Source organism: Pocillopora verrucosa, chromosome 14 (genome assembly GCF_036669915.1).
Source record: "Pocillopora verrucosa isolate sample1 chromosome 14, ASM3666991v2, whole genome shotgun sequence".
NCBI lineage: Eukaryota > Metazoa > Cnidaria > Anthozoa > Scleractinia > Pocilloporidae > Pocillopora > Pocillopora verrucosa.
This window is the reverse complement of record NC_089325.1, coordinates 3,406,140-3,427,182: the sequence shown is the minus strand read 5'-3', so window position 1 is coordinate 3,427,182 and position 21,043 is coordinate 3,406,140. Positions and strand designations below refer to the sequence as shown.

Sequence of the window (21,043 nt, the reverse complement as noted above, 5' to 3'; positions counted from 1 at the left end):
CAGCTTACGTCAAACGATAAGCAAAGAATTGGACGGTCACGTGACCATCTCAGGTATTTTCGGGATTGAGCAGTTCCCGGTTGTCGATTAAGCGGTTTCCTAGAGTACTCTGGACACAATAATCCATTGTTTGACGATTTTTTAGGTTTTGGAGGCATTTTCTCTTCTGTTCGAAATGTTGAACTAAAATCCTAATACAAAAAAAAAAAAGTCAAATCTAAGCCAAGTCAAATTTATTCCTTGTTTATCTCCTGAAAACAATGTTAGTTCTTTGAGATCAAATGACCTGTGGTTTTGCAGATTATCTTCTTTCAAGAACTGTTAGGACGAAACGCGTCTTTTAAAGCGTTTGACTCCTGTCATAGCAGTCAACGTGCATTGAGCGGCCACCCCCCCATTCCCTGTGGGTGACCACGAACAGGTTCTATTGTACTTAAGTTTCTCACAGAAGCAAGTTTTTATTTTTCCTACTGTTAAATAGTTGTTTATTAGTAAGAGAAAGAGAAGTTCCTGTTTCAGCTCCACGGGAATCTAAAGGGGTACTAATTCACTTCATCACAGCATGGTACTGATATACATCAATCATTATACTTAAGGAGTGAGGGAAATTGTTTCGAACGTGGTTATATTCACCGGCTAGCTTCTTCATGTTTTTCAAATGGCAAACTGATATATGAGGATTAAAACTCGAACCACATTCCCAAGAATAACTTAACGAAAATTGCATTCAAAGGGGATCATAACTATATTTTATAATAAAGTTCGGATATAACATGCGCTGTCATTGGTTGAAAGAGCGTGCTCTATGAGAGTATAGAGCATAGAGCTGAGCTCAAGCTGTTACGCCATCTGCCAAATTGTACTATGCTCGACCTTTTCCGGGACTTCTTTTTGGCTTTTTTCCGATAATTGAAAGTGAAATTTCGGAACAAGCGAGCCGGTAAGTTTACAAAGGTTTGTAAACATACCAGAAGCTGTAATTTACGTTATTAAAACGTGAGCAGATACGAAAATCCTCAAAGGAAAAACAAAATAGACATTCCGAGTTTTAAAGATTTTCACGCTCAGTTAGATTGCAAGCTTACGTACGGTAATAAAAATCAAACACAGCTAACACGTATAGTATATAAAGTTCAGTGTTCAAAAACAAAACAGAACAAAACAGAAATGATGAAAAATATAACCAAACTGGCATAACTGTTAAAATTCATACTAATCATGACGGTGTCTGAGCGAATATGATCATGCCAAAGTCCATCGCGGTTCGCTCATCATGACGATCTCCGGTTATCACAGTAAAGCAAGCCTCAGAAACTACATCGGCCGCCCTTCGAGTGCAAAAATAAGAGCTTGCTTTGATGTCCTTTCACTGCAGCCGAGTTTTGCGGAGCTGTCATCCAGAGCGATCTTCATGTTCCGGTGAATTCGGCTGTCGTTCATTCAAAAAAATGAGAGAGTATATGAGAGTATAAAGCATGCTGACGACACTGTTGTTCGCTTTGGAAATAGAGTTTGTTTTGAAAATTGAAAGTAATGCTTGGAGAATTTAATGGATTCTTTATTATAAAACAAATAGAGAAGCCTTGACTGTGCTCTGTTCTGTTATAAAGCACTTAGGAAGCGGCTAGAACACGAAAGAAGTGTAGAGAGAAACACGAGACGTAGTCGAGTATTTCTCCCCACTTCTTGAGTGTTCTAGCCGCTTCCTAGGTGCTTTATAACAGAACAGAGCACAGTCAAGGCTTCTCTATTTGTTAAACAAAGCCTTATGAGGAGATCAGGTAAATTTTATCGCGACACAACTGAAATACTCCGATACACCCTCTAAGCGATCAAAAATGATAGGTCCTTCAAGTTCTCTCTTATAAAGATTTGCTTACATTCATTCTCTTGCCTTTACAGCACCACCAAAATTACTCATCAGTCTCTTGTTGCCGTGAGAAAATGCTAAAAGCTGATGATCTTACGGAAGTGTGGTCAATCTTAATCAAGAGAACAGCGAATCTTAGAACAAGAATGAATCGGGGCTTGCAGACGTTTTAAGACGATTAGAAACAAATTAAGTAGCGAAAATGTCTCGATTTCTCTGTCACTGTAACAAAAAATAATTACAAGGCAAAAATTATCAGGTTATTAGATAATTTATAAGGTCTGATGGCTGTCGTCAAACCGTAGTGACCTTCTCATCAGTGACCTTGATCATAGTAACAGTGGTCGTCTTGGTGACAACATTGGGGGCACCGTGTACTTGCTTTTTAGACGATTTTGTACACTGCTTCACCACAGACCCGTCAAGTTTAGAATCTGAAACTAAAGTAATATCAAAAGATGCATAAGATTATGAAATTGAAATTATGTTTAAAAAGTTTGAATTAACCTTCAAAAACCCCTTCAAAACGGTTTTATATGTTTTTGAAATGATTTCAAAGAATGAATTTTGAAAGTCTTTGATTAGTAAATTGTGTGGTATTTGTGATTTAACTTAAGAAGAAACAGTAACTTTAATAGTCAATTCTGGGGTTTATAATCCTCATACTCTTAGATTTTACTGTTTCTCGGATCTCCCTTGCGACATCCTTATTAGGCAAACTTTTGCTTAAGAAGTTTTTAGAAGGTTTCTGCTGGATTTTGTTTGATACATATCGAAAACCTCCCCCCCACCTCCCCCTTTCCAGCGGTCCGTACCACTGTGTGAGAGTAATTAGGTGTATGACTAGTAATCAACATAAGGGTGGTTTGCAATTTGTTCTTAACAAAGGAAATCAAACAAAGATTTAGTCATGACCAGTCATACTTTTACCTAAACTGTTCTGGCCTGATAGAGGAGAGGTGGTCTCCTGCACTCCTTTTTTTTCCGGACTCCTATAACCACCTTCCTCTTGAGTAGGATGTGGAAGTGGACTCTCTTCATACAGATCTTCGTTTGGCAGAAAGACTCTATCATCTGTTTGTTCCCAATTGACGCGCTCATCTTCTTGGTCATTTCTTTGTTCTTGATTTTGCGTCTGACCAGCTCCGTCTTCCACTGTAGCTAAACCAACCCTCATCGACAAGGCCTTCCGGCGTTTACGCATAACTTTGCAGCACGCAATGAAAAGAATCGTGAGGACAACTAAGAAGCCGCCCACAATAGAACCAGTTATGATGCGCATATTTGATGAAGCCTCTCCAATAAGGTTTACGGTCGGCTCACTTGAAGAAGAGATTACTTTGGAGCTCGTTGTAGAAGAGGATGGCCGCCATTGGGTCGTGGACTGATCTGGTTGAAGGGTTGACGGCGCCGTGCTAATACTTGATGTCATCAATGCACTGCACTTGTTAGATCGTAAGTAGCTGCACTGCATGCCTGTTAGTACACCTGGAACTTGACACTCAGGTATAATGATATCTTTACCATCATTACAGCACGGGGAGCAGGGCTTACACAGCCCCAGCATGCCTTCGGCATACGCGCCAGGCTTACACCTTCCACACACGGCCTTGGAAGTTAACGTACAGGCTTTCGTAGTTTCGCGGTACTCACCGCAATTTCCACAGTCCTCACAAGCTCCGGCCTTGAGGGAAGCAGAATATGTCTCTCCCAGCACACATGGCTTGCACTGCACAGGTGTTGAAGGAGGTATTACGTCTCCGCAATTAACTGAGAGACCCTCGGTAGGTGGACATTTTAAACAGTTCTGGCACTGAATCGAACCAGCTTTTGGGTCTTTGATTGTAATCTGATCCGGTTGGCATGAAGAATTAGCCTGAACACTTATGTCTGCGAGTTAAAAAAAATACCTACATAGTATTTTAATGATGTGAGATAAAGAGCTAGTGATACAAAAACTAGTGTATTCTAACAATGTGAATTATCTTTGACTAATGTGATCAAGACGACACCTGTTTTAGATAGAGCCGCTTCTTCAAAGTAACAATAAACTATTTTCTATGAATGTGATTTTCTAAGCACGAACTTCTGTCTCTTTAGCATTTTTCTTGAAACCCTTACTGACTTTAAACCAGTAATCTTCTTCCTTCCACTGCGGATCTTCAGTCAGTAGGCTATGAGCGATTTTTGCAGCGCTGTGATATTTTTATGTGCTCTTATGTTCATCCTCGATGACTTCGCAATATATGACCTGAAGGTTGCCTTTTGATTAGCATTGTAGCTTATTGTCAGCTGTAAGGCATAGACCATGAAATTAAATAGATAGGTAAAACTCAGGGGCGAACGAATAAAGGTGTCATACGATACTTACGCAAAAGCAACGACAAAAGGGAAAACAGGAACAATTGAAATCCTTCTTCCATCGTCACGTTTTCAGTCTGATCGCCAGCCCCACTATTATGATAAATTCTGAAACATTAAAAGACATCCTATAAGTTTCCAATGGAATTATATCTTTTTTTCATAAAATTTAGGTTGTATTTACTGATTATGAGTACCTCGCGGTAGTTTGCTTCACGCTTAACATATTTCCCCTCAGGAATTGTCACCGCGCACAATTTACTGACCGTGCCCGACCTTAAGTCGAATGACAGAAATTGCGAAAGAAAAGCCCTATTGAGTTAGCGGGGGTCCGAGTTAGCTGATAGTAAATGACTGAAAAAATGGGGTCCAGGAAATCTGTAATATTTTTCTTTTTCCTGATAACATTGTGTTTCTTTCGGCCTAAATATAGCATTCCTCCCACGCAAACAATCGTGGGGGAGGAGTGGGTAACAAGCCTAAATGTGCGCCTACCTGATAGACCAGCCTGTATTTTTAGATCGATGGAAAAATTTAAACAGCGAATTAAATGGAAAAAAAGTTGTAACTAACAAACAGCAGATTACGAACTATTTTAAGTCTATGTAACGATTTAAAGTAGAATTAAACGGAAAATTTGTTATTATGAAATGAGTTGACAATATAAATTGGCCGCCGTACGCATAAATAGTTTCTAAGACTGAGGGTTCGTGCCATGCTATGCTACTGCCGTACTGAACGCCGACAATAGCCAGGACCCACTGAAAAATGACTGACAGCGTTCTGGTGACAACAATAAAAAAGAAAAGTCGGACACTTGTAATACTGATCTTTTCTGTCGAAGTTTGTCGGTAATAGAGTGAATTTTCAGCGGGCCCAAAAGCGCAGCCGCGAAATTAAAAGGTTGATCCTTGGAATATGACCACGATAGTATGAGCCGCATTACTTGAAGCTTTTTTTCCTTAGCTAATCGACAAATACTTTACGAGATTCCAATGATCACTTGGTCCCTGCTCTTCACGTTGTACGCAAGTAAGCTCTTTGATGTTGTTGAATCCCATCTCCCTAACGTTCACGCATAAGCTGATGATACGCAGCTCTATATCTCATTTAAGCCGGATGGTTCTGCTACTGAGACGGATGCTGTTGACGCTCTACAAGCTTGCATCAGGGACATAAGAACCTGGATGGTCCAAGACAAACTTCGGCTGAACGATGCTAAGACCGAGTTTCTTATTATAGGTACACGCGCACAGTTAAATAAGGTTATGATAAGTGACTTGCAAGTAGGTAAGGTAAAGGTTTCTGCGGTTTACTCTGTTAGAAACCTGGGTGCTTGGTTTGATGCAAACATGAATATGACCACACATATTAACAGCATATGTCAGAATATTTATTACCATCTACATAACATCCGGCGTATTAGAAAGTATTTATCATATGATAATAGGAAGTCCATTGTACAGGCTATTATAATGTCACGATTAGACTATTGTAACGGTCTATTATATGGTACGCCCGCTGGTCATCTTGGTAAGCTGCAACGCCTGCAGAACGCGGGTGCTCGGCTGGTATGTACTATATCTAGGTATGATCCTATCACACCATCCCTGATCAACCTGCACTGGCTTCCGGTTACCCACAGAATAGAATTCAAGATAGCAATGCTAGTTCACAAATGTATCTACGGCGTCGCACCACAATATCTTTCAGACTTGATAAAAATCAAAGAGAGCTCGCGGTATCAGTTGAGATCATACCGGGACATGCTCCTAATGGACAATACCTATAGAACAAAAAAGACACTCGGGGATAGGGCGTTTGAAAATGCTGCGCCCAAAGTATGGAATCGACTCCCTCTAGAAATTAGACAATGTCAATCATTGAACATTTTTAAAGTTTTACTAAAGACACATCTTTTTAAATTAGCTTTTTATTAGTTCTTTTATTAACTCATATTTTACTTTTATTGTTTTCCGAAAATTGTAAATTATTATTATTATTATCATTATTTGGACTAGCCATTTATTACTTTAAGATTTTAGTGTTGTAATGCGCACTCGATCATTTATCGCATGCTGGACTGCGCAATATAAGAAATAAACATTATTATTATTATTATTATAATGTTGCTTTATCTTGTTGCATTATCGTACCTTTCTGTCTTTCTTCGCAGAGGCTTGAATTGTCAGGGCTTCGTCTACAGCCTCGCTCAAATCAGTTGCGACAAAAAAGAATTATCAAGTGGTTTATATAGTAAATCAGTTTACCATCTATGTCGCTCTTTTCTTCATGCATATTTATGTTGAGTATTGCGTCTGAGGTGGTATTATGATTAGGTATGAAGGGGTTTTCCCTGTTGATTTGGTACGTGAACAGTTTCTCTCTTGAATTTGTGCGTCCCATTTCTCACGACAACTGATACAACGAACGGTATCAGTCACGAATAGTCCCTGTAAAGTAGGAAGCTGACTAAGTAGGAACCTGTAGCTGACGATTTCATTTACAGTATTGCATACATGGAGGAGCCCTCCCGGCTGGTATAGGTTACTACGAAACGTGAGTTATTTCCTCGTGATCCTAGAGAACGGTATGCAAGACTGATTTTCATGCTTCAGCGTTTCATCACGTTCGACGTTGTTTATAAATTAATTTTTAAGTGATGTCTCTTAAGATGAGATAAAAATATAGCTCGCAGAGAGACTCATAGTTGTAGAAAAGACCTGTAGCTAACGGTTTCATCTACAGTATTGCGTACATACAAGAGCCCTCCCGGCTGGTATATGTTACTACGCAAAACGTGCCAGAGTTATTTCTTCGTGATCCTAGAGAACGCTATGCAAGACTGATTTTCATGCTTCGGCAATCCATCAAGTTCGACGTTGTTTATGAATCAATTTTTTCAGTGATGTCTCTTAAGATGAGATAAAAATATAGCTCGCAGAGAGACTCATATTTTTAGAGGAGACGCTAAGAATGCGTTAGAGTTTTTAGAGGAATTGAGGATCTCGCCTTTTTGCGTTTAATGAATACAAAAAAGTGACGAGCAGTTCTTCAGGGCGGGCAAAACCAGACATTAACTCACTCTGTTACGCACGCCAGACTCACGTGTCAAATATTACAATGGCTTACTAGTAAAACCGGAAAATGCAAATACAGTTGCATAAAAATGGTAAGAGAGCTGTAAACTTGCAAACAATTACAAAGCGCCGCCTCAAAATGAAAGAAAATTTACTTATCCGTAGCTGTGTCATTTATTGCTTTATATTCTTTTGAAAAGGTATTGCCAACACAATGATCGTATTTTAGAACGAGAAAAGCACCCGTTCGTGGCCTTACAATTATGGAAATAGATACAAAAGGATCGGTATGTCACGCGATGCTGTCTCGAAACGTAGTGCGGGAACTTAAAAATTACTTGTAACATTTTGCCCCACCAGAGGAGCAAGAAACACCGAGCTCAAAAAGTCCTTGGTAATTTAATCGTATACAAGTTTTCTGTGACGAGAGTTGCATTTTTGCCTAAAACTCGGCTGTACATTCAAACAACTGTATGTTTTAGTCAGACATATTGATATGATGCATCAACTCTATTGAACACCGTGGATACAAAGTTTGAGCCCGTGCTTACATGAACGGCGGCGGTCTGGGTAAGAGGTCTATGGAAACGTTTTTTCTTTTCGCTTTGGGCCTAAACATCCCTTTCCTTAGTTCTGTCCGAAAACATCTTAGCTTCCCAAACGAAAAGAAACATGTGTACTAGACGTAGAGAAAAATCACTCGGCCTCCTCCCCTCATGTTTGCCTTGCACCTCAAGAAGCAAGACTTGGAAAAAAGATGTTATCCGACGTGCGAGACGACTTGACGTGCCCAACCTAGAATCGAGCGATAGAAGTTGCGAAATAAAATCCCTATTGAGTTAGCGGGGGCTCGAGTTAGGTGAGAGTAAATGACCGAAAAAATAGGGTCAAGGGAAATCTGTGATATTCTCTTTTTCCTGATGACGTTGCGTTTCCTTCCGGCCTAAATATAGCATTCCTCTCACGCAAACAACTGTGAGGGAAGGGTGGGTAACAAGCCTAAATGTGTGCCTACGTGTTAGACCAGCCTGTAAAAGGTTCTCCAAAATAAAGTATTTTTAGACCGGTGAAAAAATTTAAACAGCGAATTAAACATAAAAAAAGTTGTAAATAACAAACAACAGGTTACGAACGATTTTAATTCTATGAAACGACTTAAAGTAGAATTAAACTGAAAATTTGGTTTTATGAAATGAGTTGACAATGTAAATTGGCCACCGTACGCATAAGAGTTTCTAAGGCTGAGGTTTCGAGCGTTAGACCTTCGTCAATTTCAATGGTTGTGCCATACTACTTACGCTGGTGATAAACGCCAGGACCCATTAAAAATGGCCGACAGCGTTCTGACGACAATAAATTTAATCTTGGATTTCATGAGTATACAGCAAGCCTAAAAACACAGCCGCAAGATTAAAAGATTGGATGTTGGCATTAAAAAATTGGAATATTACCACAATATCAAGAGCCATATTACTTGAAGGTCTTTTTCCTTAGCTAATCGTTTTCCGTAGCTACTCGACTAAAACTTTACGAGATTCCAATGATAATTGAAATGTTGCTTTATTTTGTTGTACTGTCCTACCTTTCTGTCTTTCTTTGCAGAGACTAAAATTGTCAGGGCTTTGTCCACAGCCTCGCTCAAACTCTGCAACAAGCAATATATAGAGAGAATTAGGTTACCTTTCATGCCGCTCAATTTTTCATGCATGTTTATGTTTGGTATTACATCTGTAGAGGTTTCTGTATTAAATTGGTACGTGATCAACAATTTTCTGATGTACAGGTACATTTCTCACGGCAACTGATACAACGAACGGCACCAGCCTTGAACACGGTCCTTACAAAGTAGGAAGCTAATTTTCTTGTAGGTTGAGGAAAAGCTTACTTTTCCAGCTAATGAGTGTAGAAAGTTGCGCGAAAACCCAACCAGGTCAAGACCGCTGGAACTTTTAAAAGGTGTTCTTTCTATATTTAGGTCTTACATATACGATTCCCACGATTTTCATGGGCCTATTTGATTCCTTTTTCAATAATCTTGATGCCAGCACTTACATGTTGCCAGGATACATAAGCAGCGAAAGCCAAAATTAACCTCGAGAGATCCTGACGGGAGTTTCAATAAAAGAATCTCAACAAATGAAAGATAAAAGCGCTTAAAAGGAAATAGAGTCAAGAAATATATAATACATATACAGTGAGACGACTGGAACCTGTAGCTAACGATTTTATTTCCAGTATTGAATACATGCAAGAACCCTTCCGGCTGGTATATCATTACTAGGCAGCGTGCAAGAGTTATTTTCTCGTGATCCTAGCGTGGGCTATGCAAGACTGATTTTCATGCTTCGGCATTCCATCACGTTCGACGTGGTTAACGAATTATTTTTTCAGTGATGTCTCTTAAGATGAGATAAAAAAATATAGCTCGCAGAGACTCATAGCTTTAGACGAGACGCTAAGAATGCGTTAGAATTTCTAGAGGAATGAAGGATCTCGTCCTTTGCGTTTATGTAACAAAAACGTGATTAGTCGTTCTCCAGGGCAGGCAAAACCAGACATCAAGTCATTCTGCTACGCCCGCCAGACGCACGGGTTGCTGACGTGTAAAACCAGAAAATGCAAATACATTTGCATACAAATGATAAACGAGCTGTTGCGAATAATAAGAAAACGCCGCCTCAAATGAAAAAATTCTAGTTATCCGTAGCTATGTCATTACAGCTTATTCTTTTAAAAGGTATCGACACCACAATGATCGTATGTTATCCGAGCGCGAGACAAAGAAAGCTTCTGAATTTCCAACTTAGAGAATCGATCATTCAACCTTCCGATTTCCCGCTTGGATGCTCAACCACTGATCTACAAAGAACCCGGGGGAGAGCTAAGCCATTAAAAGGTACAACATATGTATAACAGAAAAACATGTATGACTCAGTTTCTCCCTTGTCGGCTCGCTCCTCTTGTTCAGCTTATGAACGAAAAAAAAGAATTTCGACCCAAACAAATATCATCATTAATCATCAAAAACACCGTAATTGTTAATCAAATACGCTAACCCTATAAAGCATCAAGCTTGAAGGTTACCGGTCGTGTAATATGTTTAATAAGTAAAACTAAGTTAGCGGAAGATACAAATATAAAACTAATTTTCTGAGTTTGATACGAGACGCAGACAATATTTGTAAATTGATCGCAAGCTTGGTTTTTTTTCTCTCCATTCAAAACGTAATGACTTCACATTTTTTTAATTTTCAAAGATTTATTTCAACCAGCCTAATTTGCTAATTTGCAATTTATATCATGCAAATGAATCCTACACACACACAGAAAAACAAATACTTAAGAAAAGAGCCATAGTGTTTAGTGATTCTCGTTTTTGTCATACGCAAAGTCAAGGGCCCTATTTAAGCCTGTCTATGTCAGGATTGACGACCCGAGGGAGCATCAGCGCAGTAGAAGTGAAGAAATAATCACTATATCACTATAAGAGTTGTTGGAGATTTTACAATACGTTAATTCGTCTTAATTTGATTGACATTTGTGAGTGATTTAGTTTGTCTACTACATAGCATTTATCTGTCACGTTTTATTTATTTTTTTAAAGCCCATATATTGCCTTGTTCCATGTGCCTGTTGCCCCACGATTTTAGTGTCTTTTTTAAATAAGCTAAGAGCTGTGAGTGGAGTTAACCGAAGCGTTGTAATAAAAACATAAAATTAATTGAATAAACCGTAACTTGATTAGGAAGCGTGGTACAGCTTTTTCACGTTTTCGACAGAGGGAAGTGTTGCCGGAGATACGCCTCAGACGACTAATTTCAAAAACGTTTTACATTTAATACTTCCTTCTTATTAGGGGGTTGACGTAAGATTAGAAGGACACAATATCTATGCAGGATCTTGGGCGCAATCGAACTTTTAATGGAAGTATTGATGGTAACATCAATAAATTGATCAACAGTGAATGCAATGCAGGTTTATCATGTAAATTATACCATTAGGGATGGAATAATGAATTATGACCCCGTGTCTGCCGAGCACAGGTATTGTCGAGATGTGCTCTCTACACACTCGCACGTTTTTGTTTTTGTTTTTTCTTTTTCTATTAAAATAAAAAATTATGAAATATTTCGTGGCGGTCTTTTTAAGTTTTTGATAAATCGTAACTGATACGGTCGAAAAAGTCGAAGTAATTTATTTTCGAGACGTGACCTACTTTGACCGTCACGTGATCGTTCGGAAATTTGTTGTGCTAGGTTGATTGATGCTGAGTTTTGAAACCTATTAAAAAAAAGAAACAATTAAACTTCTGATTATTCTAAAGATTGTTACTCATCGTGCGTAAAGCAAAGAATAAACATCACGATTGTTGTAAAGCATTTAACTTACGAACTTTTAGGGATGTTTCAATTAAATATTAAAACCAAAAATTGACAGTTTAACTGAGCGTTCAGTAAATATCAAAGAAACTGAATATGTCTCATTTTCCTGGTTTTTTTGTTCAGTCACATGACGTCTTAGATGTCGAAACAATATGTCTCTTTTCGTGTGTTAACATCCTGAATGAAATAACTGAAGTATTCTTAAGATTAGACCTCATCGCGTGTAAAAGGAACTCATGATAAAACCTGAGCGGTCAAGAAATTAAACGACTGAAAACAAACTGAAAATATTGCGAAGAAAGCTTTTGACGAGCGGTTGTTACATTGGCTTCCTTCAGAGCATAAGAATATAATATGTAAATAAAAAATAATCTCGAATCATTTCGCTAAATTTGAGAAGATGAGGAATAAAATTATCGGCGAAATAGGACGGTGGATCTCGCCTGGCGGGAAGTCACTCTAAAGATCAAGATAATTTCCATATCAGCCCGATAGCTGTGTTTGTTTTTAGCTTCGTCATTGTTATGTTAGTTTTAAATGCAGTCCAGCCCGGCAGCTTCTAGGTTTCGTTTACGTTTTCGATCTGATTGATAACGCTCGCAAACCATAAATTTCCATGCTCAGTGAATGTAAATGCGACGTTGTCGGTAAAATTCAGGCAGGAATTATTGATAACCTTAAATCGTCATTGTACCAAATACCCCGAAACATGCAGGAAAAAACAACAAACAAAAACAATTGTATTCACGAATACCTTATAAGCAGCCTCCTATTGCAAGCTCAGGATTGATTGCCGGGTGTTTGAAGTTACAGAAGTCTTCTCGACAATTTATCTGACTGATCTGGCCACGCGGTGGGAACACAATGCCCGCGACTTACGTCAAACTATAAGCAGAGACTTGGACGGTCACGTGACCGTCTCAGGTATTTTCGGGATTGAGTAGTTCTCGGTTGTCGATTAAGCAGTTTCCTAAAGTACTGTGGACACAATAATCCATTGTTTGACAATTTTTTAAATTTTGGAGACATTTTCTCTTCTGTTCCAAATGTTGGACTAAAATCCTAATACAGAAAAAAAAGTCTTAAAGTAAGCGCTTGTGTCCAAGTTTTGGTTGATAGGGACGATGAGTATCACTGGCATCGTCCATCTAGGACCGAACCATCAATCACAGTCTAACCTGTATTAAGCGGTCAGTTGTCAAAGTCCCGAGATTTCTTCCTTTCGTTCCGACCTCTAAGCCAGAACCCTGCGAGGGCAAAAAACTATCATTGCAATGGGGTGTGTAAAAGGGTAAGTACTTTCAGTTTACAATCTCTCGTATAATCTCATATTCTACAAGCCTGAGTTGAATAATTGGTCTAGTAAAAACAGACACAAAATAACTCTACCGACAAGCTTTTATTTGGTTTGATAACGACAGAAAGACAAAAACAACATCCGCTCCAAAAATAACGATAACATGATTGACAACTTCCTTGAACACGCACGACGGTGAGTGAATCTAAGAGATCTGGGCTTTGCAACATGTTGTGAAAGCTTTACACACTCTTCAGTAGTCCAAAACATGGATGGCTTCTAAGCGAACGGCTGGGGGTTGTTTATGTAAGGGAGGTTAGCGAATAAAAGCAATCAATGGCTGCTCTTATTATGCAAATAAAGTAAAGAACCTCTTAAATAGCCATTTCCTATCGCAGACCACGCTAGTCAGTTTAAAACAAAGAACAATGACGGAATGGCCAAAATAGGGAAAGATTAATAACATAAATTCTTAATAACAAATTCACAATGTAAGGCTTCATCCTATCATATCGCAAATAGATGCTGATCCGCATAAAAACTAAGCGCCGAGTTGGGATGAAATATAATTATAAGGTGCTTAACCTTTATACCCGAAGATTTGCATGCAAGTCCTCCATACTGTTTCCTACACATTTCATATGGTAATTTAAAGGGGAATTTGTCAACCAATAAATTTCTCTGTCACTGACTCAAAAAACTACTGAGCATAACTTAACGGAAAATTGCATTCAAAGGAGCTGATGACTGTCGTCAAAACCGTAATGACCTCCTCATCGGTGTCTTTGAACATCGTGACAGTGGTCTTCCTGGTTACAACATTGGGGGGACTGTGTGCTGAAGGCGTCCTCCCTCCCTTCACCCACCCAAAATGCTAAAAGCTGACGATCTTACGGAAGTGTGGTCAATCTTAATCGAGAGAACAGAAAATCTTAGAACGAGAATGAATCGGGGCTTGCAGACGTTTAAAGAGGATTAGAAACCACTTAAGTAGCGAAAATGTCCCGATTTCTCTGTCACTGTACAAAAAAAAAAAATTACAGGGCAAAACTTATCAGGTTATTAGATAATTTATAGGAGCTGATGGCTGTCGTCAAACCGTAGTGACCTTGCATCGTTGACCTTGATCATCGTGACAGTTGTTGTCTTGGTGACAACATTGGGGAGACCGGCGCTTACGCATATTTTTGCAGCACACGATGACGAGGATCGTGACGAAAGCTGTGAAGCTGCTCACAACAGGACCAACTATGCTGCCCACATTTGGTGAATTCTCTTCAACCATGTTGATGGTTGGCTCACTTGAAAGAGAGATTACTTCGGTGCTTGTTGTAGAAGAGAATGGCCGCCATTGGGTCGTGGACTGATCTGGTTGAAGGGTTGACGGCGCCGTGCTAATACTTGATGTCATCAATGCACTGCACTTGTTAGATCGTAAGTAGCTGCACTGCAGGCCTGTTGGTACACCTGGAACTTGACACTCAGGTATAATTATATCTTTACTATCATAACAGCACGGAGAGCAGGGCTTGCACAGTCCCAGCATGCCTTCGGCATACGCCCCAGGCTTACACCTTCCACATTCGGCCTTGGAAGTCACTGTACAGGCTTTCGTAGTTTCGCGGTACTCACCGCAATTTCTACAGTCCTCACAACCTCCGGCCTCGAGGAAAGCAGAATATGTCCTTCCTAGCACACATGGCTTGCATTGTACAGGTGTCGAAGGGGGTATTACGTCTCCGCAATTGACTGAGAGACCCTCGCCGGGTGGACATTTTAAACAGTTCTGGCACTGAATCGAACCAGTTTTTGGATCTTTGATTGTTATTTGATCCGGTTGGCATGAAGAATTGGCCTGAACGCTTACGTCTGCGGGTTAAAAAACACCTTTCAGCATTTTTTTTGATTAGCATTGTAGCTTATTGTCCGCTGCAAAGCATAGACCATGAAATTAAATAGATAGGTACAACCCAGGGACCTCACAAACACATGATAAACGAAGAAAGTTGTAATACAATACTTACGCAAAAGCAACGACAAAAGGGAAAAAAGGAACAGTGGAAATCCTTCTTCCATCGTCACGTAATAGGTTTTAGTCTGACAGCCCCACTATTATAACAAATTCTGAAACATTAAAAAATATCCTATTAGTTTCTAATTGAATTTTTAATGAAATCTTTTTTTTCATAAAATTTAAGTTGTATTCAGATTATGAGTATCTCGCTATAGTTTGCTTCGCGCTAAACAAATTGCACCTCAAAGCCCCGCCAGGTAAGGAATTGTCAGCACCGACAATTTATTGATGGTGCCCGACCTAGAATCGAACGTTAGAAATTGCGAAATAAAATCCCTTTTGAGTTAGCGGGGATTCGAGTTAGGTGAGAGTAAATGACTGAAAAAATAGGGTCAAGGGAAACCTGTAATGTTTCTCTTTTATCTGATGACGTTGCGTTTTTTTCCGGCCTAAATATAACATTCCTCTCACGCAAACAACTGTGAGGGAGGAGTGGGTAACAAGCCTAAATGTGTGCCTACGCGTTAAACCAGCCTGTAAAAGGCTCTCCAAAATAAAGTATTTTTAGACCGGCGAAAAAAATTTAAACAGAGAATTAAACATAAAAAAAGTTGTAAATAACAAACAACAGGTTACGAACGATTTTAATTCTATGAAACGACTTAAAGTAGAATTAAACAGAAAATTTGGTTTTATGAAATGGGTTGACAATGTAAATTTGCCGCCGTACGCATTAAGATTTTCTACGGCTGACGTTTCGAGCGTTAGACCTTCGCCAATTTCAATGGTTGTGCCATACTACTTACGCTGGTGATAAACGCCGGCAATAGCCAGGACCCATTGAAAAATGGCCGACAGCGTTCCGACGACAATAAATTTAATCTTGGATTTCATGAGTATACAGCAAGCCTAAACACGCAGCCGCAAGATTAAAAGATTGGATATTAGTATTAAAAGATTGGAATATTACCACAACATCAAGAGCCATATTACTTGAAGGTTTTTTTCCTTAGCTAATCGTTTTCCGTAGCTACTCGACTAAAACTTTACGAGATTCCAATGATAATTGAAATGTTGCTTTATTTTGTTGTACTGTCCTACCTTTCTGTCTTTCTTTGCAGAGACTCAAGTTGTCAGGGCTTCGTCCACAGCCTCGCTCAAACTCTGCAACAAGCAATATATAGAGAGAATTAGGTTACCTTTCATGCCGCTCAATTTTTCATGCATGTTTATGCTTGGTATTACGTCTGAAGGGGTTTCTGTATTGAATTGGTACGTGATCAACAATTTTCTGATGTACAGGTACATTTCTTACGGCAACTGATACAACGAACGGCACCAGTCTTGAACACGGTCCTTGTAAAGTAGGAAGCTAATTTTCTTGTAGGTTGAGAAAAAGCTTACTTTTCCAGCTAATGGGTGTAGAAAGTTGCGCGAAAACCCAACCAGGTCAAGATCGCTGGAACTTTTAAAAGGTGTTCTTTCTATATTTAGGTCTTACATATACGATTCCCACGCTTTTCATGGACCTATTTGTTTCCTTGTTCAATAATCTTGATGCCAGCACGTACATGTTGCCAGGATACATAAGCAGCGAAAGCCAAAATTAACCTCGAGAGATCCTGACGAGAGTTTCAGTAAAGAATCTCAACAAATGAAAGATAAAAGCGCTTAAAAGGAAATAGAGTCAAGAAATATATAATACATATACAGTGAGACGACTGGAACCTGTAACTAACGATTTTATTTCCAGTATTGAATACATGCAGGAGCCCTCCCGGCTGGTATATCATTACTAGGCAGCGTGCAAGAGTTATTTTCTCGTGATCCTAGCGTGCGCTATGCAAGACTGATTTTCATGCTTCGGCAATCCATCACGTTCGACGTGGTTAACGAATTATTTTTTCAGTGATGTCCCTTAAGATGAGATAAAAAATATAGCTGGCAGAGACTCATAGCTTAAGACGAGACGCTAAGAATGCGTTAGAATTTCTAGAGGAATGAAGGATCTCGTCTTTTGCGTTTATGTAACAAAAACGTGATTAGTCGTTCTCCAGGGCAGGTAAAACCAGACATTAACTCATTCTGTTACGCCCGCCAGACGCACGGGTTGCTGACGTATAAAACCGGAAAATGCAAATACAGTTGCATACAAATGATAAACGAGCTGTTAACTTGCAAATAATAAGAAAGCGCCGCCTCAAATGAAAAAATATATACTTATCCGTCGCTATGTCATTACAGCTTATTCTTTTAAAAGGTATCGACAACACAATGATCGTATTTTAGGACAAGAAAAGCACCCGTTCGTGGCCTTATAACGACGGAAATACGAGGTTTAAAATTTGAGTCCGTGCTTACATGAACGGCGATGGTCTGGGTAAGAGGTCAATGTAACGCGTTTCACCGCTGACCAGCATATAAAATTCCCAGATCTGTTAATGAAAATAACTATGGAAACGTTTTTTCTTTTCGCTTTGGGCCTAAGTATCGCTTTCCTTAGTTCTGTCCGAAAACATCTGAGCTTCTCAAACGAAAACATTTTTCTGTGTGCGTAATATCTGTTAAGTTATTCATCGATAAAAATGATTAAAACGGTGCCAGATTTTATATTTTTGAGCAGTTGCAGCTCTTTTGAGCTGATTCCGTTCTCCTATCGTCCATACATGACCATACTGTGACGGAGTGGTAACGATATTTGCTCACGTGTACCAGACTTGGAGTAAAAGAAAATCACCCTCTCCCTCCTCCTCTTCCCCCCCCCCCCCCCATGTTTGCCTTGCTCCTCAAGAAGCAAGTCTTGGAAAATGATGTCATCCGAGCGCAAGACAAAGAAAGCTTCTGAATTTCCAATTTAGTGAATCGATCATTCAACATTCCGATTTCCCGTTTGGATGCTCAACCATTGATCTACAAAGAACCCGGAAGGGAGCTAAGCCATTAATAGGTACAACGTATGTATAGCAGAAAAACATGTATGACTCAGTTTCGCCCTTGCCGGCTCGCTTCTTTTGTTCAGCTTATGAACGAAAAGAAAGAATTTCGGCCCAAACAAATATCATCATTAATCATCATAAACACCGTAATTGTTAATCAAATACGCTAACCCTATAAAGCATCAAGCTTGAAGGTTACCGGCCGTGTATTTTATGAGTAAAAACTAAGTTAGCGAAAGATACAAAAATAAAACTAATTTTCTGAGTCTGATACGAGACGCAGAGAATATTTGTAAATTGATCACAGGCTTGGTTTTTTTCCTCTCCATTCAAGACGTGATGACTTCACATTTTTTTAATTTTCAAAGATTTATTTCAGCTAGCCTAATTTGCTAATTTGCAAGTTATATCATGCTAATGAATCGTCCACACACACAGAAAAACAAATACTTAAAAAAAGAGCCATAGTGTTTAGTGATTCTCGTCTTTGTCATACGCAAAGTCAAGGGCCCGATTTAAGCCTGTCTGTGTCAGGATTGACGACCCAAGGGAGCATCAGGGCATTATGAGGAAGTGAAGAAATAATCACTATAAGAGTTGTTGGAGATTTTACGATAAGTTAATTCGTCTTAATTTGATTGACATTTGTGAGTTATTTAGTTTGTCTACTACATAGCATTTATCTGTCACGTTTTATTTTTTTTAACGCCCATATATGACCTTGTTCCATGTGCCTGCTGCCTCACGATTTTAGTGTCTTTTTTCAAATAAGCTAAGAGCTGTGAGTGGAGTTAACCGAAGCGTTGTAATAAAATCATAACATTAATTGAATAAACCGTAACTTGATTTGGAAGCGTAGTACAGCTTTTTCACGTTTTCGACAGAGGGAAGTGTAACCGGAGTTACACTTCAGACGACTAATTTCTAAAACGTTTTACATTTAATATTTCCTTCCTATTAGAGAGTTGACGTAAGATTAGATAGACACATTATCTATGCAGGATCTTGGGCGCAATCGAACTTTTCATGGAAATATTGATGGTAACATCAATAAATTAATCAACAGTGAACGCAATGCAGGTTTATCATGTAAATTATACCATTAGAGATGGAATAATGAAGTATGACCCCGTGTCTGCCGTGCACAGGTATTGTCGATATGTGCTCTCTACACACTCGCACGTTCTTGTTTTTTTTTTGTTTTTGTTTTTTTCTTTTCTTGTTTTTTTCTTTTTTCTTATTAAAATAAAGAATTATGACATATTTCGTGGCGGTCTCTAAGTTTTTGATAAATCGTAACTGATACGGTCGGAAAATTCGAGGTCCTTTATTTGCTAGACGTGATCCTACTTTGACCGTCACGTGATCGTTCGGAAATTTGTTGTGCTAGGTTGATTGATGCTGAGTTTTGAAACCTATTAAAAAAAAGAACAATTAAACCTCTGATTATTCTAAAGACTGTTCCTCATCGTGCGTAAAGCAAAGAATAAACATCACGATTGTTGTAAAGCATTTAACTTACGAACTTTTAGGGATGTTTCATTTAAATAGTGGAACCAAAAATTGACAGTTTAACCGAGCGTTCGGTAAATATCGAAGAAACTGAATATGTCTCATTTTCCTGGTTTTTTTGTTCAGTCACACGATGTCTTAGATGTCGAAACAATATATCTCTTTTCGTGTGTTAACATCCTGAATGAAATAACTGAAGTATTCTTAAGATTAGACCTCATCGCGTGTAAAAGGAACTCATGATAAAACCTGAGCGGTCAAGAAATTACACGACTGAAAACAAACTGAAAATATTGCTAAGTAAGCTTTTGACGAGCGGTTGTGACCTTTGCTTCCTTCAGAGCATAAGAATATAATATGTAAATAAAAAATAATCTCGAATCATTTTGCTAAATTTGAGAAGATGAAGAATAAAACTATTGGGGAAATAGAACAGTGGATCTCGCCTCGCGGGAAGTCACTCTAAAGATCAAGATAATTTCCATATCAGCCCGATGGCTGTGTTTGTTTGTAGCTTCGTCATTGTTATGTTAGTTTTAAATGCGGTCCAGCCCGGCAGCCTCTAGGTTTCGTTTACGTTTTCAGTCTGATTGATAACGCCCAAAAACCATAAATTTCCATGTTCAGTGAATGTAAATGCGACGTTGTCGTCTAGATGTAGGCGGTAAAATTGAGGCTGGAATTATCGATAACCTTAAACCGTCATTGTACCAAATACCCCGAAACATGCAGGAAAAAACAACAAACAAAAATAATTGTATACACGAATACCTTATAAACAGCCTCCTATTGCAAGCTCAGGATTTATCACCGGATATTTGAAGTTACAGAAGTCTTCTCAACGATTGATCTAAATGATTTGGCCACGCGGTGGGAACACAATGCCCGCAGCTTACGTCAACTGATAAGCAGAGAATTAGACGGTCATGTCACCATCTCAGGTATTTTCGGGATTGAGCAGTTCCCGGTTATCAATTAAGCGGTTTCCTTGTGTACTGTGGACACAATAATCCATTGTTTGACAATTTTTTTAGATTTTGGAGGCATTTTCTCTTGACTTCTGTTCGAAATGTTAGACTAAAATCCTAATACAAAAAAAATTTTAAAGTAAGCGTTAGTGTCAAAATGTGGTTGATTGAGACGGTCGATATCACTGGCATCGTCCATCTAGGACCGAACCATCAGTTACAGTCTAACCTGTATTAAGTGGTCAGTTGTCAAAGTCCCGAGATTTTTTCTTTCGTTAAAGTTTAATTTCGACCTCTGTTCAGCGGTCACCATTGGCTGAGTTCCAACGGGTTGTCTCCATTGCCGTCCCACCTGTATTGATCGGTCAGTTAAAGTCAGTTTAACACTACGAATAATTCCCCGAGTCAAATTTATTCCATGTTTATCTCCTGAAAACAATGTTAGTTCTTTGAGTTCAAATGACCCGTGGTATTGCAGATTATCTTCTTTCCTAAGACTGTTAGGACGAAACGCGTATTTTAAAGCGTTTGACTCCTGTCATAGCGGTCAACGTGCATTAAGCGGTCACCCCGCCATTCCCCGTGGGTGACCACGAACAGGTTCGAGTGTGCTCAGGTTCCGC

General features: G+C 39.0%; 2 protein-coding genes across 9 annotated transcripts; both read right to left on the bottom strand.

Moving 5' to 3' along the window:
* Positions 1-1,735: 1,735 nt before the first annotated feature.
* Positions 1,736-12,517, bottom strand: LOC131769404 (uncharacterized). 4 transcript variants are annotated; one of them, XM_066160952.1, is made up of 5 exons: positions 12,448-12,517; positions 8,894-8,956; positions 4,242-4,339; positions 2,801-3,760; positions 1,736-2,310 (listed from the first exon to the last, which is right to left on the bottom strand). In XM_066160952.1, the coding sequence occupies exons 3-5, from the start codon at positions 4,291-4,293 to the stop codon at positions 2,165-2,167; spliced, it is 1,158 nt and encodes a 385-aa protein (XP_066017049.1). In that variant the 5' UTR covers positions 4,294-4,339; positions 8,894-8,956; positions 12,448-12,517; the 3' UTR covers positions 1,736-2,164. The 4 variants fall into 4 exon arrangements, with proteins under 4 accessions (XP_066017049.1, XP_058941111.2, XP_058941112.2 ...); XM_059085128.2 differs by lacking the exon at positions 12,448-12,517 and adding an exon at positions 9,197-9,247; XM_059085129.2 differs by lacking the exon at positions 12,448-12,517 and adding an exon at positions 9,038-9,218.
* A 1,169-nt stretch (positions 12,518-13,686) lies between these two features.
* LOC136276848 (tumor necrosis factor receptor superfamily member 16-like) lies at positions 13,687-20,287 on the bottom strand. 5 transcript variants are annotated; one of them, XM_066161395.1, is made up of 4 exons: positions 20,224-20,287; positions 16,106-16,168; positions 15,015-15,114; positions 13,687-14,859 (listed from the first exon to the last, which is right to left on the bottom strand). In XM_066161395.1, the coding sequence occupies exons 3-4, from the start codon at positions 15,064-15,066 to the stop codon at positions 14,084-14,086; spliced, it is 828 nt and encodes a 275-aa protein (XP_066017492.1). In that variant the 5' UTR covers positions 15,067-15,114; positions 16,106-16,168; positions 20,224-20,287; the 3' UTR covers positions 13,687-14,083. The 5 variants fall into 5 exon arrangements, with proteins under 5 accessions (XP_066017492.1, XP_066017490.1, XP_066017491.1 ...); XM_066161393.1 differs by lacking the exon at positions 20,224-20,287 and adding an exon at positions 16,409-16,490; XM_066161394.1 differs by lacking the exon at positions 20,224-20,287 and adding an exon at positions 16,311-16,457.
* Between the last annotated feature and the right edge of the window lie 756 nt (positions 20,288-21,043).